This window comes from Podarcis vaucheri, assembly GCF_965113315.1.
Source record: "Podarcis vaucheri genome assembly, chromosome: 4".
Lineage (NCBI taxonomy): Eukaryota > Metazoa > Chordata > Lepidosauria > Squamata > Lacertidae > Podarcis > Podarcis vaucheri.
The window spans coordinates 66,272,209-66,288,356 of record NC_138762.1 but is presented as its reverse complement, the minus strand read 5'-3'; the positions used below and the strand labels follow the sequence as shown (position 1 = coordinate 66,288,356).

Here is a 16,148-nt window from a genome sequence, read left to right as displayed (position 1 = left end):
TGATGGAAGAGTTTGAAGGTGGTAGAATGAATTATAATCACAGCAGAGAAAGTGTTTGGCTAGAGCCATTCTTCCGGGTATGCAATTTTTTTAAATTTTATTTGCAGGGAGTTTTTATATCAGGGGTGGGAAAACTGTGCCTCTCCAGATGTTGTTGGAGTCCCACTCCCATCACCCATAGCTATTAGCTCTATTGGCTGGAACTGATGGGTGCTGGAGGGCCAAAGGTTTCCCACTCCCATCATATCTTAGAAAGCATTATAAAAATGGTGTCTGAAGCGGTGCGGTTGATTTTATCACCTCATCCTCCCGCCTCCTCATTCTGCTGCATTTGCAACTGTGTCTCATGTTGCAAAAGAAGTTTGCTATGTTGCATTTGGCAGAGGCAGGGATGGGAGAAAAATTTAGTTCAGTTTACACTTCAAGGCAAGCCTACTTAATCCACACTTCCCAAAACAATTTGCAAACCAAAACAAAGGCATCCTTCTAAAGTTACACATCTTTGAATTTTGTAATATCTTTCTCCAGTCAAGTGCTGTGTACATAGATGTATATAATATATACTAAGATAAAGTGTACATAAAAATGTTAGATTAGTGAAAATAGCATACAAAAAGCAATAAGAGGAAATTGCTTGCTTGTATATACAGTGGTACCTCAGGTTAAGTACTTAATTCGTTCTGGAGAACCATACTTAACCTGAAACTGTTCCTAACCTGAAGCACCACTTTAGCTAATGGGGCCTCCCGTTGCCACCGCGCCGCCGGAGCACGATTTCTGTTCTCATCCTGAAGCAAAGTTCTTAACCTGAGGTACTATTTCTGGGTTAGTGGAGTCTGTAACCTGAAGCGGCTATAACCCGAGGTACCACTGTAAAGCTATTTTTCATACAAAAAATGAGTATGAGAAGAAATTTGCACTAAAATGTGGATAAATTTTCATGAGAACTTTAAAAAAATTGAAAATTGATTTGACAATGTGGAAAACTGAACTTAAGACCATTTGTACATGTTTTTTAACCATGACTGGCAATGGCTCACTGTCCAGAGTTTCAGGCAGGACTCTTTCCCACCTCTACCTGAAGATGCCTGGGAATGAACTTGGGCCTTCTGCATGCCAGGCCAAAGCTCTACGCCTGAGTTACAACCATTCCCTCATATACTGTATGAAAGGGGAACCTTTGGCCTTCCAGATGTTGCTAAACTACAACTCCTATCAGCTTCAGCAACCATGGCCAAAAGGACCAAAGGACTAAAAGCTCACACCACCTGCTGTATGAGAAACACATGCACACACAAAAACCCTTAAGAGTGCAGAAGTCATTCATTTATTTCATTTATTTTTATAGCCATATCCTTTGTACTTCAAATGGAGTCCCCAAAACAGGTTGTAAACAGAACAAAACAATAGCATCAATTTAAAACCACAAGTAATTTGTTTAAAAACAAACCTATATAAAAGGCATTTCTAAACAAGGCTGTTTCCCTGAAGGTTAGGAGGGAAGGAATGAACAAACCTCTTGAGGAAGATTCCAGGCCTTAGGATCCACCACTGAGAAGACTTGTCCCCCATAACCAACAAGCACACCTCAGACAGCATTGAGGTGTGGTCCAGAGTCTCCTCATAAGAGCTTAATAGATAGACAGAGCCATGTAGGAGCAACGAGACCTTTAGGTATTCCAGACACAAATCATTTCGCTTTGCAATGGCAGCTCCTGTGTTTCTGAGCGGAATTCAAAGTACCACTTGTTGTCTTTAAACTTTAAAGACAACCAGTAGCACTTTGATTTGGGCTGAGAAACGCACCAGGACACAAAGCAGATTAAATAGCAATGGAGTCAAATGCTCTAAATAACAACACACGCACCACATATCAACAGTCTGGCAGCGGCATTCTGAACCAGCTATAGTTTTCAGATCTTCAAAGGCAGCTCCACCTAGAGCATATTGTAACAGAACAACACAGTTGTTATGTGGTAGTTTGGATCCAGGCCATTATCTTCATGGGGTTTTTTCTGCTGTGAAATCTGTCATTGAGGTATGAAAGTAGGAGAACACTGCCACCTATTGAAAAAAGTGATAGCGATCTGGTTATTGAGGTATCTACATCTTTCCAAAAACAACTCCAACCCACTCCTAAGCCCAAGGGACTTTCAAATAGTTACACCGATCCTTGCTTATGTAACATATGTTATTTGACGTTCTAACCAATTGTTGAATGTTCCTAGGTGTAAAGCAGGTGTCTAAGAGTCAATAAGTCCTTGTTGTAAAATCCCACCACTACCAGGAACTCACTTAGTGTCTTTAGGCAAGGTGTGCTCTCTTTGCTTATGCCCTGACCCTCTTCATATGCAAGACAGGAATAATAATATTGACCTACCTCTTTGGTTTGTTGCAAGGTTTAGAAACAGGATAATATATGTGGAGTGCCTGCTTAGAAACTCAAAAGCATTGTGCAAATGCTATTATCTGAGATTTCCAAATGGAGTCAAGAGCATGTCCAATGCACACACAAGCCCACAGGTGGGCATTTCTTAAATGAAAGAGATATTTTCAGACACATGCATACACATGCATGTGCTATGAATTCAGTTCAGAATTATAAGACACAGAGCTGATTTTGACAGATTAATTTGACAAGCATTGGGAAGTGGCAGTCAAATATTGGGAGGTCTGTTAAATCCACTCTGCAAAAACTATAGCTATAGATAGATTTTGTTGATGTTTAGTCGTGTCCGACTCTTCGTGACCCCATGGACCAGAGCACGCCAGGCACTCCTGTCTTCCACTGCCTCCTGCAGTTTGGTCAAACTTATGTTCGTAGCTTCGAGAACACCGTCCAACCATCTCGTCCTCTGTCGTCCCCTTCTCCTTGTGCCCTCAATCTTTCCCAACATCAGGGTCTTTTCCAGAGAGTCTTCTCTTCTCATGAGGTGGCCAAAGTATTGGAGCCTCAGCTTCACGATCTGTCCTTTCAGTGAGCACTCAGGGCTGATTTCCTTCAGAATGGATAGGTTTGGTCTTCTTGCAGTCCATGGTACTTTCAAGAGTCTCCTACAGCATCATAATTCAAAAGCATCAATTCTTCGGTGATCAGCCTTCTTTATGGATATACACAGGCAAATGCCACACTGGCAGTTTAGCAAGGAATTGCCTTTTTCCACTCCCCTTTTATGGAGAAACCAGATACTATTACTCCCAGATGCTTGCACTCTGAAGTTTCTATTTCCCCCACCAAATGTGATTTGTGGGGACTTTCCCTTCTGAATCTGATACTGCATTGTTTTACTTTGAACTGGTGTTCCATTTAAATAAAGTTTTTAATTATGATTATATTTTTACCAATTTCTTCTCATCATTTTTTTACTTTTCATTTTTATATAGTGAAATACTACTCTTTTGCTTCAGAAAGAATTCAGAAAGAAAGAAAAAAATCTGTATTTAAAGTGCACTCCATGGAAACAGTAACTGATATTAATAGGCAATGAAGGTGACTGTTCCAGATGCAATTAACAGGCTATTCATCAGTAACCTAAAAGCCACATGGAACAGGAAGCAATAAAAGGGATAGGGAGCTTTTAAAAAACATTGAAAAGAACCTTAACTGAAGAGGACAGACTTCTGAGTAAGCATTATAGAAGGATCTTAGCCATGGAGAAGGATCTCTTGATACGTATGGAACCATTATTTCAATGCCATCTCCAACTGATTGCAGGAAGCAATACCTCAGCAGTGCTAAAGAGATATACAGTGGTACCTCGGGTTCAGAACTTAATTCATTCTGGAGGTCTGTTCTTAACCTGAAACTGTTCTTAACCTGAAGCACCACTTTAGCTAATGGGGCCTCCCACTGCTGCCGCTGCGCCGCCGCTGCATGATTTCTGTTCTCATCCTGAAGCAAAGTTCTTAACCCAAGGTAATATTTCTGGGTTAGCAGAGTCTGTAACCTGAAGCATCTGTAACCTGAGGTACCACTGTATTATGGATAGATGGAACTGTGGTTTTAAAATAACTACTTAATGCTCATTTCCCCCCAAGGTGTATTGAACAGGTACATCATAAGTCTAATAAACTAAACACCTTTGTGAATCATATTCAGCTGAATCATAACCAGACTTATACTGTATAGAAAAGTACACTTACTTTCATCACCCAAAAGATGGAAAGCAGTCACCAGAACAAGAATGTCTAAGCAGATGATAATAACCTGTCACCATTGTTCAATCAGCCCATGTTTGCATTGGTTTAGCTAATTGATATTGCCAGAAGTTGCTTCCAGGCAGGACTGTAAAAACAAAAGCTGCTCAGGAAGCCAAATCTTTATGTGTGCAGAATTCCTTTCTACAGGCACTCTGCAGTCCCTGCACATTACTCTACCCACCAGTCTGTCTTAGTGAGAGCCAGAACATTTCACTTTTCCAATTAGTAATTTTCATCATGTTCATTCTACTGAGCATAACACCACTTTGGAACCACATTTCTTTTTATTCCCTGGTAGAAAATCCCCTCTCCCTCTGCTTTATAGATTTGCTCTCATATATGACAGCCAATGCCATATATTTGTTGAAATGCCCTTTTCAGTTTGAGAAGATAAAAGGAGCTAGCTAGCAATTTCAGCAGAATATTGTTAAATATCAGTGAGTGCCACCAAAAAGTGGCAATGAATGCCATGTTGCAGTCCGGATATTACATTTGGCATAATATTTTCCATACTGCCAAAAAAAAAAAAAGATATTGGAAATGTTCCATTGTATATTGCACTTAAAACACACTTAAAATGTTGTTTTTGCATATATAACTGAGTCCCTTGTCTACACACATTAGGGAGATGCACATATGCAGGAGAAAGAGTGGTCAGATCATTAGTTCAGTCACTGTGTACAAGGCAGATTACATATATATTATACTTGTACCAGAGGGAATTAGCAATCACAGTGTCAAGGAAGGTATATTACAAAAATGGAAGATTGATTGCTATGCAGTTTGTCAAAGAAACTGGCAGTATTTAAATTTGACCTTTGGATAGCGCTAAGAAGACCCTAATGCCAGTTACAGAGAGGAGAAGGCAATTACCACAAAACGCATGCACAGAGCTGTATTAGGTTAAAGAGGGAAGTTCAATGCAAATACTCCTATCTGTGGGCTTGGGGTACTGGGTTCTGAGACCAGAAAGGGGAACCATCTGTAAGACTTGAGTATTTGCTGCTTATGCCCACATCTGGTCAGGTGAAGTGATATGTCCTAGACAAAGTGACATACGCTGCTTTGTGTATAAGGAATGTAGGCACATTTGTTTGGGCGCAGACAAGCAATTGCCTTGCTTTGGTGTCCATCCTGCGTCTATAAAGGCTGGGAAGCCTAGCAGGCCGCTTTGCTGCTAAGTCTACATCTTCTTTTAATAAAGCAGTAAAATTGGCCATTCTGATGTTTTTGACATCCTTCTTTGGTATCCCTGTACCCAACCCCTCCCCCGAGCCCTGCTTTGGGCCTGCAGTTCAGAACAGAGAGCAAGTGAAGTGAAAATTAATACCTTGACTGTTCCAAGATGGGAAAAGTGGAGAAGCTCTTCTTCAGAGCGTAGCAGTAAATCAGTAAGCTGTCTTTGTGTTAGGACACTGGGGGTTTCGCCATTCCTCACAAATCCTTGGCGATCAGACACTCTGGCTCTTAAAGACAGCTCTTGCTGTCAACAAACAACCACAGAAAAGGCAATGATAGGAGGCAAAGGATAGAATGAGCCCTCATAGGTTTCCTTGAGCCCAGCATTGCATGAAACTGATCTTGCAATGAATTAATATTTGTTGCTCTTGAGCCTCAACAGAAGCCCTGAGTATAAAAATAATAGATGGAAAGGAAGGGAGAAGACACTGAGGACAGAGGTAACGAAAGGGAGCCAAAATGACTAGAACCGGAGCAGTCTAAGCTAGGAAAGATACCATGAAAACTAATGTTTTGAAGTTTGATTCTAAGCCACGTAAGAATAGTTTAGCACATACAGTGGTACCGCAGGTTAAGTAATTAATTCATTCCGGAGGTCCGTACTTAACCTGAAACTGTTCTTAACCTGAAGCACCACTTTAGCTAATGCTGTTGCTGCTGCGCCGCCGGAGCACGATTTATGTTCTCATCCTGAAGCAAAGTTCTTAACCCGAGGTAAAATTTCTGGTTTAGCGGAGTCTGTAACCTGAAGCATATGTAACCTGAAGCGTATGTAACCCAAGGTACCACCGTACTTGAAAGCAAGTTGCACTGAAGCATTGAGACTTGCTTCCATGCCAACATGTTTAGTATCTAATGGATAATTTTATTTCATGCATGTGCATTTTAATCTGTTTTAATTTTGATATGGCAACCTTCCCTTTCAGTTAATGAACATATCACCATTATTTTCCTGCCTGAAATGTCACGTGCCTTCAGAAGGCATCTCTCCACATTCCTCTCCTAAATACCAGCCAGACTGCCCTATATGTGCCTGCAATACTGCTAGTTCCTTCATGGTTTCCTCCTTCTCCCCTATTCTCCTGTGAAATTGACACAGTCAGGGGGAAACGATATCAGATTCACTTGTGCCTCTAGTTTCTTGGTTGATAAAAGTATTCCTGTGTGCAACTAGACTAGTGTGCTGTGCATACATAATTTTTGAAGTAGGAAAAAAACTGCCTGCTCTGCTGAGTAGTAACAGTAACAGCAGCAGAGAAGTGAGATGGGCATGTGATGCTCTCATAGCCTCCGTGAAAGTGCTAAGGTTTCCGCCTCAACATTGTTAGTTTCACAAGAGGGGGAAGAAGGGACATGGTAAAGGGAAATCTGCCTCTATAAAACTCACTTCCATAGAGAGGAAAACGTTCCCAAATACATACACTGTAGTTCAATACAAGAAAAATGGTGGGTGGACTATAAATTGAGATTCAGATACATAACATGTTCACAAGTGGCATAATAATGCAAGAAGCATGAAATGCAGCTATAAATGCCTTCCTGCACAGTCACTAATCACTTTAAAAATCAAATATTGTACAAGTACATTTAAAATTGCTTTTCTATCTTTCACACATGAACACCAACATAAGGAAAAAGCAGCACCTCTACAACAGGGGTGGGTCCCCTTTTCCAGATTCTGACCTCTCCCACCACCACCCCTCAGGCTATTTGGCAGGTGCACAGGGCCCACATAGCAACCAGCTGGTGCCATTGAGTGAGGTGACAACTTCAAAAGGGCTTCCTGTCAGCAAAGTTGTATGTAGAGAAAACTCTGTGTGCAGACACAGTTTGACTCCAAACTTCAGTTTGGTCTGCATGAACTTCATTGGGCATGGCAGAACAGGATTGGCAGCAGTCGAAGTGCACACAGGAGTTGGTGGCTGCTGCTGCTTTTCACTGAATTCCCCTCTGCCCATATTTTCCAATTGCAAAAAAGTGAAAACGTGTCCTTGATAATTCAGCACAGGGTTACCATGTGCTGGATTTCATTTATTGATAATAAATAATTGATAGCAAACAATTGCAAAAAAAAAAAGTGAAAACATGTCCTTGATAATTCAGCATAGCGATACCATGTCCTGGATTTCATTTACTGATAATAAATCACTTTTGATTTAGCACCTGTTTCTGGTCAAGTGAATTAGACACTTTGTTAATGAGACGCTGGGTCTTTCATTGCTTTCCCTTTACGAGAATGCAAATAGGAGCTGCTGCTGCTGTTGTCCTTGTTATGGCAACACGTTTCTATGCTTCCTTCATGGCCAGCGATTCAGTTCCAAAAAGGAGCAAGCAGCTGTGAATCAGATGCTCTTCAGGCATCTGTGTCCTTTCCCAGAGAAAGTTTTGGGGATGCAGCTTTTCAGATGACTCTGGGGGGGAAATGCCATACAAAGTATAACAATTCAGCTGCTGATCGGAATGCGGTGCTGTGGTTATGCCACATCCGGTGTTGCACTGACACTCGAGTCACCTAAAGCGGGGAATGAGAACCCGTGTCCCTCCAGGCGCTGCTGGCATCCCCTCAGCCCAGGCATCCTGGAGGGCGGCCAAGCTTCCTCCCGCGACGCGGCTGCATTCCCCCTCACAGACTAGGGCGCAGTCAGCGGGACATGCGCAACTGCGCCTCAGCGGAGCACAAGCGGGGAACAGCCGCGAGGGGGAGAGGGCGGGCGTGTCAGTGTCGGCCGTCGGGTCCCGCCCCCAGAAGCAGCCCGGGCTCCCGCGCCTGCCTCTTCCTCCCGCCGGGCCTCGGCGCTGCCATTCTCTTTCCTCCCTTCGCCGGGGGCCAGCGAGACGTGCCATGGAGCCGCCGCGCGCCGGGACACCCGCAGAATGCCAGGGGGCGGCGGGGAGCACGAGGCGCCCGCGACGGTTGGCGACGCGGCCGTTGGCCGTTGGCGTGCTGCTGCTGGTGCTGGCGGCGGTCATGAGCGAGGAGGCGGCCACCGCCGAGGCTGCGCAGGGCTCGGGCGACGAGAAGTGCCACTACTACGCGGGGGGCCAGGTGTACCCGGGCGAGGCGTCGCGGGTGCCCGTCCGAGACCACTCGCTGCACCTCAGCAAGGCCAAGAGTAGGTGCCGGAGAGGCCCGGCCAGGCGAGGGAGGGAAGGCGGGAGGGAGAGAGACAAGAGGCGGCTGCCTCGTCGCCTCATCCTCGGCGCTGAGGGAGAAGAAGGGGCGGCGGCCAGGAGGAGCCCCTCAGCCCAGCCTTTCCCCCCCCTCCCTGCTCCCTCTGCTTTTTTTTACTATTCGTTATTGTTCATCTCGACGTTGGCATTGTGCAAAGCAAAGCAAAACCCCGCACACCCACAGCCCCCGCTCCAGTCTTGTTCCCTTGCGGGGAAGAGAATTTACGGGGGTGGGGGAAACGCGGGTGCTGCTGAGACGCGCAGGACGTGCCGTGTTAGTTAGAGACGCTGCTGGGAAATTGGGGGGGACGGGGGGACGGGAAATGATGTCGCCGCCGCAACGTGGCTTCTTGTCGTTGTTGATCTCTTGCAGCAGAAAAGAGGGAGAAAGAGAGAGGCCTTCAAAGAAGAAAAGTGATTTATGGTGGAATAATTTGTTTCGCAGCACAACACGAAAGCTTATTCCGCAATAGGCAAAACAGAATCAAGTGGCCACAGGCCTCATCCGTGTTTCTTCTTAAGCTCCCCTTCCAAAAAGGAACAGCAGGTTAAAGCCAAAAAAAGTGCTCTCTGCCTGCAAATTGGGTAGAGTTTTGAAGGCTTCCCCCCCACCCAGCGCAAATGGTAGCGTGAGAATGGGTTAAATTTAAAAGAAGCACCTCCCTCTTGTTTCAAATATTTACTTTCCTTGTCGGTGCACAGTTGATTAGAGGTGGTTTTATTTTGTAAGGACACGTCAGACAAAGGCCATTGCTTTGAAAGTGCAGAGAGGTTTTTAAAAGAAGTAGTTTAAGGCTGCAATCCTACACCTACTTACTTAGAAGTTAGCCCCATTGAACACAGTACTTCAGTGAGTAGCCATGTGTTTTACAGCATTCTGAAATGATAGGGTGGCATTCTGTACTACAGTACAATCAACTTCATATGCTGTTTTTCAAAAAGGTTTCACCTAAGTACCTCTTGGTAAGAAAACTGCAAGATTGAATAATCTGGCAGATTTCTTGTTTGTTTTTTAGACAATTTGCAAAGAAGACAAACTTTGTATCCAATAGTGACTTAGTTCCAAGAGTGGCTTGTCTATTTTTGTAAATAGTCATCATAAACTGATCTAGTAAGAAGGTGCTTTGCATATATGTCTTTAGGTTGCAATCCTAATTCATATACATACTGTACTTACATTTAATTCAGTAGGGCTTACGTCTGAGTAGATACAGAGAGAGTTTTGTTAATCAATGGACAGTGATTCTTTAGTTTTCATACTTGGGCTGCAGTTGGGCCCATTTTTTATATAGCTCAATTATGTTTTTCATCAAGTATCTTGAGTGTCACCAAGCACTGATTACTATGATTTAGACTGCTACCTTTCACAGTGCCATTGAAGATACTGTCGGATGCAATATATTTTGAATATCAGCTGCTGGGAATCAGAACAGGGAGGGTGCTTAGTCACTCTGGTCCCATTTGCAGACTTCCCATATGTGTCTGTCTGGCTACCACTAGAATAGGTGCTGAAGTAGCATCCTTTGGCCTGAATCCAGCTGGTTTCTTCTGATGATATCATACTCTAACCTTGTGAAGTATGAGTTAACAAAAGTTTTGTAGAACCTCAAATCCCAATCTTCAGCACTGCACCTATCCCTTTAGCTGCCATTTCCTAGTGCACACCTTAGTACCAACATATTCCATTCACCCATCCTATGAATTTCCAAATTTGTGCTGACATAGTTCCAAACATTTGTGTTGCACACATCACTGGCAAATAAATAGATAAATAAAAATGTGTGCATTAGTGTATGTTTGTTGGTACACCAGTTCTCAATAACTTACTGTAAGTCATAAGAACCACAACTGAAATAATTTTTCCAATATTTGAGTTCTTCCAGCATTGCTTCTTTAAAATGAACATTATATATTTTAATCTATTCAAAGAGAAATATTGCACTTATATCCCAGCACAATCAGGCAAAATGAATTAAAGTACAATGTATCCTTCATTTTTAGTTTCCGAACCAGCACCCTATTGGGAAGGAACAGCAGTCATCAATGGAGAGTTTAAAGAGCTGAAATTAACGGATTTCGAAGGAAAATACCTTGTTTTCTTCTTTTATCCACTTGACTTGTAAGCAAAACACATGATATATATGTATATTTTCACAATATAATGCTTGCTGATCATAGCAGTCTTTTCATTTTTAGGCCAAAAAAAATTGCTTATTTAACAGGAATAAAGAATTAGAAAATATAAAATTATGAAAGTGGCTATGGAAATCCCACAAATTATAATCCTAAGTGTTTTCTCGGTTTACTGGGGTAATATGTGTGAAATTCACAATGATCCATGGGTGGGGGCAGGGGGGCAGCTGCCCCCCATCAAGTAAATAAAAAAAAATAACCTAAGTGACCAATTGCATTGCAGATAACTCAGTTCTGCCCCACCCCCCAACATAATTCCTGCCTCCCCTCCCCCCCTCAAATAAATCCTGGCTACTCCCATGCAATGGTCATCAATCCTTCTATTTCTGAACTTGTGTGGTCTGATTTTTTTGGAGTAGGACAACAGGACAGGGCCTCCTAGAGATATGGTAGTAGTCTCTATGCAAGCTGTTAGTTTGTAAAAGGGATAGCAGCCCAGCAAGGACTCATGCTCAGGGCCCTTACTCTCCAGAAATGTCCCACTATACATAGCAGAGCCCTGTAGCACTATGTAGCAAGCAAAAGCAAGCTCACCCAGTGGTGTGGAGCAGCAATGCCACTTTGCTGGCCACAGGGCTACTGCTATTTACCAAGAGCGGTGAAATGGTGGGGAGGTTGATGTGGTACAGGAAAACGGGTAGGAGTGCTGGATGGCTGCACCAGTGTGCCCCATCACACCAATCTTCCTGCTACTTCGTCCCTCCTGGTAATTGGCATCCATCCCACTGCCATATAGTTGATTGATTTTTGAAGTGAAGGACAAATAAGATAGTTTTCTATTAAACATAATAATGTTGAACTTGACTGCTGCTTTCAGACTGGAAATAGAATTTTCTGTCTAGTAGTTCACTCAAAATATTTGCTGTAGCACCATATAAGTATTTAGGATGTCACATATCAACAGCTATGCGAACACATCACAGAGTTTGTTGTTATTCAAAATGGTTGAACAGAATACACTGCCAAAAATGTTTAGAATAGGATGCTAGAGTTTTAGAAGTTGTAATGGAGTAAAACTTGTTTTCCGCCATGCATCCTTGAATCAGTGACCAATGAAGGCTATGAATGGGCAGGCATAAATAAAAGAAAATAATAAATAAATAGCTGGAAAATTGAGTGCTTTGCAGAAAGCAGTTCATTTCTGTTTTAGTGATTGGTTATAAGTAGGGATCTGTTCTTTTTAGAAATTTACGTTTTGGTCTCTCTTTAAATTTAGCACATTTGTATGTCCAACGGAGATAATTGCCTTTAGTGACAGAATTGAAGAATTCAGAGCAATAGGTGCTGAAGTGGTTGCTTGCTCAGTAGACTCGCAGTTCACTCATTTAGCATGGTAAGTCCTTTTGCCCTTTCATTTACACAACTTACTGGTAGCTGTTACATTTTCTGTACAAAGCAGAAATCTTGATTGGAAACTTGGGACTGTTAAGTAACTGCAGCCATCCCATGAGTATAGCTGCCCGGTTACAGGCAATGGCAGGAAGCATGTGTTGTCAGGAAACTTCCATTTCTGGAGAAGTGTACACAGGAGAGGGTGAGGGAGATGCAAAGACTAGATCAGGTCCATTAAATTCACCACCTATCATGTAGAGTAGATACTGTGAATGATACTAAGTTGACAGTGCAGGTATGGAATAGTTCTCACTGAAGTATTTGGTGATCTTCATTGCTATAGGATTAATACAGCTCGGAAGCAAGGAGGATTGGGACCAATAAAGATACCACTTCTTTCAGATTTGACACACCAGATCTCAAAAGATTATGGAGTTTACCTAGAGGATCAAGGACATGCTCTTAGGTATAATGTTAACTATTCCATTTCCTTCTCTGTCTGCTACTCAAATAAGTTATAGATTATTGTCATATTTTTCCTACATGATACTGTATCAAAATTCTGTTACATTCAACAAAAATCTGTGTTTAAAAAAGTTGCAAGATCATAATTGCTAATTTTACAACAGTCTATTGGAGAGAAAAACTTGACTAGAACAAGAGCACAGTTCTTAACATCTCGGTTAGCAATAAGTTATTTCAGTGGATCTATGACATGCATAGTTAGATCCTATAGTGAAATAAAATGTATTGCTTTCAGTGAAGAGTTGATACAGGTGTTTCGCAGACAGGTGTAATATATATATGCACAGAATGAGGTTATTGATATTTGTCTTGCCAATTTCTCTTATATTTATGTTTCCACAGAGGCCTGTTCATTATTGATGGCAAGAAAAATCTTCGACAAATCACAATGAATGATCTTCCTGTTGGCAGATCTGTAGATGAGACTCTTCGTCTAGTACAAGCATTCCAGTATACTGACGAACATGGAGAAGGTATTTCCTGCAGGGTTAAACATTCAGTTGCCTACACAGAAAAGAAAGATTTCTTCTAGATAGCAAGTAAGAAAGCTGAGACTGTTAGATATTTTGACAAATTACTGTTGGTCTTAACATTTCTAGCAGCCTTCAATACTATGATGCCTGGTTCCTGGTATTAGTTGTAAAACTAATTGAAAAGTTCTCAGTCTATGATTAAATCCTACTTCATTCAGCTACCTCATCATATATAGATTTGCAGTTGCAGAAAATGAATTATTTCTTTCATGTTCCACAGAATAAAAGGAATAGGAAGGCAGGGTTATTTTTAACCATGAGCTTAATATCTCCTTTCCTTGTCTCCTTAGTTTGCCCTGCTGGTTGGAGACCAGGCAGTGAAACAGTAAGTTGGTGTTTATAAATATAATTGGAACATAGTTTTTCCTTGAATGCTCCATTTGAAATTTTTTATCTTATGTCATGTGGGGAATGTTATCAGCAGGCCAAAAGCAATGCATGGGCAATTTGAATGCCATTTGAAACTTTGCCTTTTACTTCTTCATCTTATCTCTATCAGCTTTTCCAGCATGCTTTTCTTGCTAAGATTTTACACAGTGAAGGAAAAATCAAGACGAATTATTTCCTTAAGGTGCTTGCATGTTAGATAACTGCTACATGAATAGCATTATAGTTGTGCAAAAACCTGCTCCAGAACTCTATAGCATTTCAGTAAGATACAAAAAATCACAAGTACTAGTAATTTTGCACTCTTAACTTATAACAGTTGGTCAATAGATTTCCCAGTCTCTGAATACATCCACTTAGGCTACAGTCTTATGCACATTTAACTTGGAATAAGTCCCCTTAAATTCAATTGGAGTTAATTTTGAGTATGTATGCACAGGGCTGCAGTCTTTATAAACATTTTGTATAAATATTTGCCATTTATTTCTACATTATAGACTTGCAGAATAAAGAAAATCAAAGTTGAGGATATTAATCTGAGTTTTTTGGCCAGTGACTTGACAAGTGCAGCATTGGAATAACATGTGGTTTATCACAAGTGCAATTGTAGACAGGTCACAAAAGAACACTGCATGCGTTCTCTAGACAGTTCTACAGCCCTACAGTAGTTTGTTTTATCCTGACATGTTACTGAAGGACATCAATGATTCCGATCTTCCCCCTTATGATTTTGGGTACAATCCGAAGAGCATTAGGTGCACCTTGGTACCAGAAAAATCCATGGTGCTTATCAGTGCAATCCTATGTTCACATTATGATTGGGGTGTATGTGTCACCATATCCAGTGTGTGAGGGGAAGAACACAGTCAGAAAATAGAAAATACAAAATCCATACAAGCAAGAAGCATTATCAAAGATCATGGACACATTCCAGACAAGCAAAAACACTTGTTAGAGAGCAGGGCCAGTGAGAGGAGAGGGAAAGATAAGATGCATGGAGGGCCAGGGCTACCCACCCTTGGTTTACCATATCTGAACTGGTGTAACTAGTTCTTACCAGGAAATGTGTGTGTTGAGCAGCAGCAGGAGAGGTAGGGCACATGAGTCGGTAGGGTACTCTGTATCATCAAACTATTGTGACATGAAAACAGGAATACACTAATAGCTGTAGCCATGCCTTCTGCATGTGTCTAGATCAAACCTGAAGATGCTATGAGAATGTGGTGGCCAAGAGAAGATTTGTATGTACCGTTGGGTATTTGAGTACCTGTGTTATCTTGGGGAACTCATTGGAGGATGGATGGGTCTAATATACATCCAATCATCAGCACAGGACTTAGTTCACTTTATACAGCAGATATATAACAAACATTAGACTATTTTGGTTTTGATTGCGACTTTTTTCTCCTTATCCAGATAATTCCAGATCCTGCAGGAAAACTGAAGTATTTTGGTAAAGTGAACTGACTGCTTTCTTCTACAATTCACAGCTAAGAATCTGCCAATAAAAGTTCCACTAATTTTGATAATTGCTTGTGTGTTGCTTCTTGGTAGAATTGTACCAGTGTTTTGTTCCGTGTGTATAAGGCTTCTTGTTCTACTAAAGTAGAATAATAGCAGTGAAGCAGTGCTAAAATATGACCATGTAAAATTACTTTCACTGTTGGAAGTCTCATGCTGCTAGTCACACTAATAACTATTTCTAACCCAACTATATGCATGTTTATTCTGAAGTAAGCATTGTGTTCCATAGAATTTAGTAAGTGTGCAAATTAATCTCACACACTGAAACCAAGTGGACACACACACACACCAGCTGATTGATCAACCCTGCTTTCTACAGGGAAAGCAGCTGCCTCCCTGCCTGACATCACAGGAAGGTAGGTGGGTATGGTTTGTGGAAAACAGCCTTGCAGGGCAAGCAGGAAGCCCACAGGTTGGAGGTTGCCCACTCCAATATATTGATTACATAATTCAGACTTCCCATATTCTATGATTATTATTTTGAAAACGCAGAGTCAAAACAAATGAGTGCAAGATGGGCATGAGAAGAAGGTAATCATTGTTCATTTGTGCTGCCATCTGCTTATATTCTTTCAAAGGGTATAGGACTAGATGGAACTCATTTCCAAATTAAGCCTAAACTTCAATTATTGAATCGCAATCTATGCACACAATGTTTTTGAGAGACAGTACACAGCAAATGTGAAAAAGCCAGTGCTTTTTTTCTTTAAAAAATGTTTAGGGGTACTCTCATTTTTCTACTCATATTGAAATACTGCCCCTCAATGAGGCCAAACTTAAGATTCACAAATTGTTTAGGAGTATGCATCTGTAATGTGTATGGGTTGCTCATGCGTAAGTTGCCGCCTCTCCAGTCTTTGTTGCCTTGCTAATCCTTTCAGTCTGGGCAGCCCTTCACTTCGTGGCTGCCTCAGTCGCTAGCAGAATCCGTCAGTGGGCGTTTCTTAAATCTTTTCCAACATAAAAGTTGTTTGACACCCAGTCTCCTCCTACTCTCTCTGCGCGGAAGTCTTCTGCGCAGGGTGGGCGTGGGTAGCGGAGGAC

The 16,148-nt window shown here is 41.8% G+C and overlaps 1 protein-coding gene and 2 long non-coding RNA genes across 7 annotated transcripts; 2 read left to right on the top strand and 1 right to left on the bottom strand.

The window, feature by feature from the left end:
- Positions 1 to 1,304: 1,304 nt before the first annotated feature.
- On the bottom strand, positions 1,305 to 6,047 carry LOC309531231. 2 transcript variants are annotated; one of them, XR_014219151.1, is made up of 3 exons: positions 5,531 to 6,047; positions 2,381 to 2,533; positions 1,305 to 2,064 (listed from the first exon to the last, which is right to left on the bottom strand). It is a non-coding gene; the product is annotated as an uncharacterized lncRNA (long non-coding RNA). The 2 variants fall into 2 exon arrangements; XR_014219152.1 differs by having other exon boundaries at positions 2,381 to 4,285; positions 5,531 to 5,614.
- A 1,304-nt stretch (positions 6,048 to 7,351) lies between these two features.
- Positions 7,352 to 7,770, top strand: LOC309531237. Its single transcript, XR_014219164.1, has 2 exons — positions 7,352 to 7,424; positions 7,518 to 7,770. It is a non-coding gene; the product is annotated as an uncharacterized lncRNA (long non-coding RNA).
- A 379-nt stretch (positions 7,771 to 8,149) lies between these two features.
- Positions 8,150 to 15,109, top strand: PRDX4 (peroxiredoxin 4). 4 transcript variants are annotated; one of them, XR_014219146.1, is made up of 8 exons: positions 8,150 to 8,552; positions 10,612 to 10,729; positions 12,020 to 12,136; positions 12,479 to 12,601; positions 13,003 to 13,199; positions 13,484 to 13,518; positions 14,775 to 14,821; positions 14,997 to 15,109. XR_014219146.1 is itself a non-coding variant. In XM_082220607.1 (8 exons), the coding sequence occupies exons 1-8, from the start codon at positions 8,282 to 8,284 to the stop codon at positions 14,998 to 15,000; spliced, it is 846 nt and encodes a 281-aa protein (XP_082076733.1). In that variant the 5' UTR covers positions 8,151 to 8,281; the 3' UTR covers positions 15,001 to 15,109. The 4 variants fall into 4 exon arrangements, 3 of the variants coding, with proteins under 3 accessions (XP_082076734.1, XP_082076733.1, XP_082076732.1); XM_082220607.1 differs by having other exon boundaries at positions 8,151 to 8,552; positions 13,003 to 13,133; XM_082220608.1 differs by lacking the exon at positions 14,775 to 14,821.
- Positions 15,110 to 16,148: the final 1,039 nt, after the last annotated feature.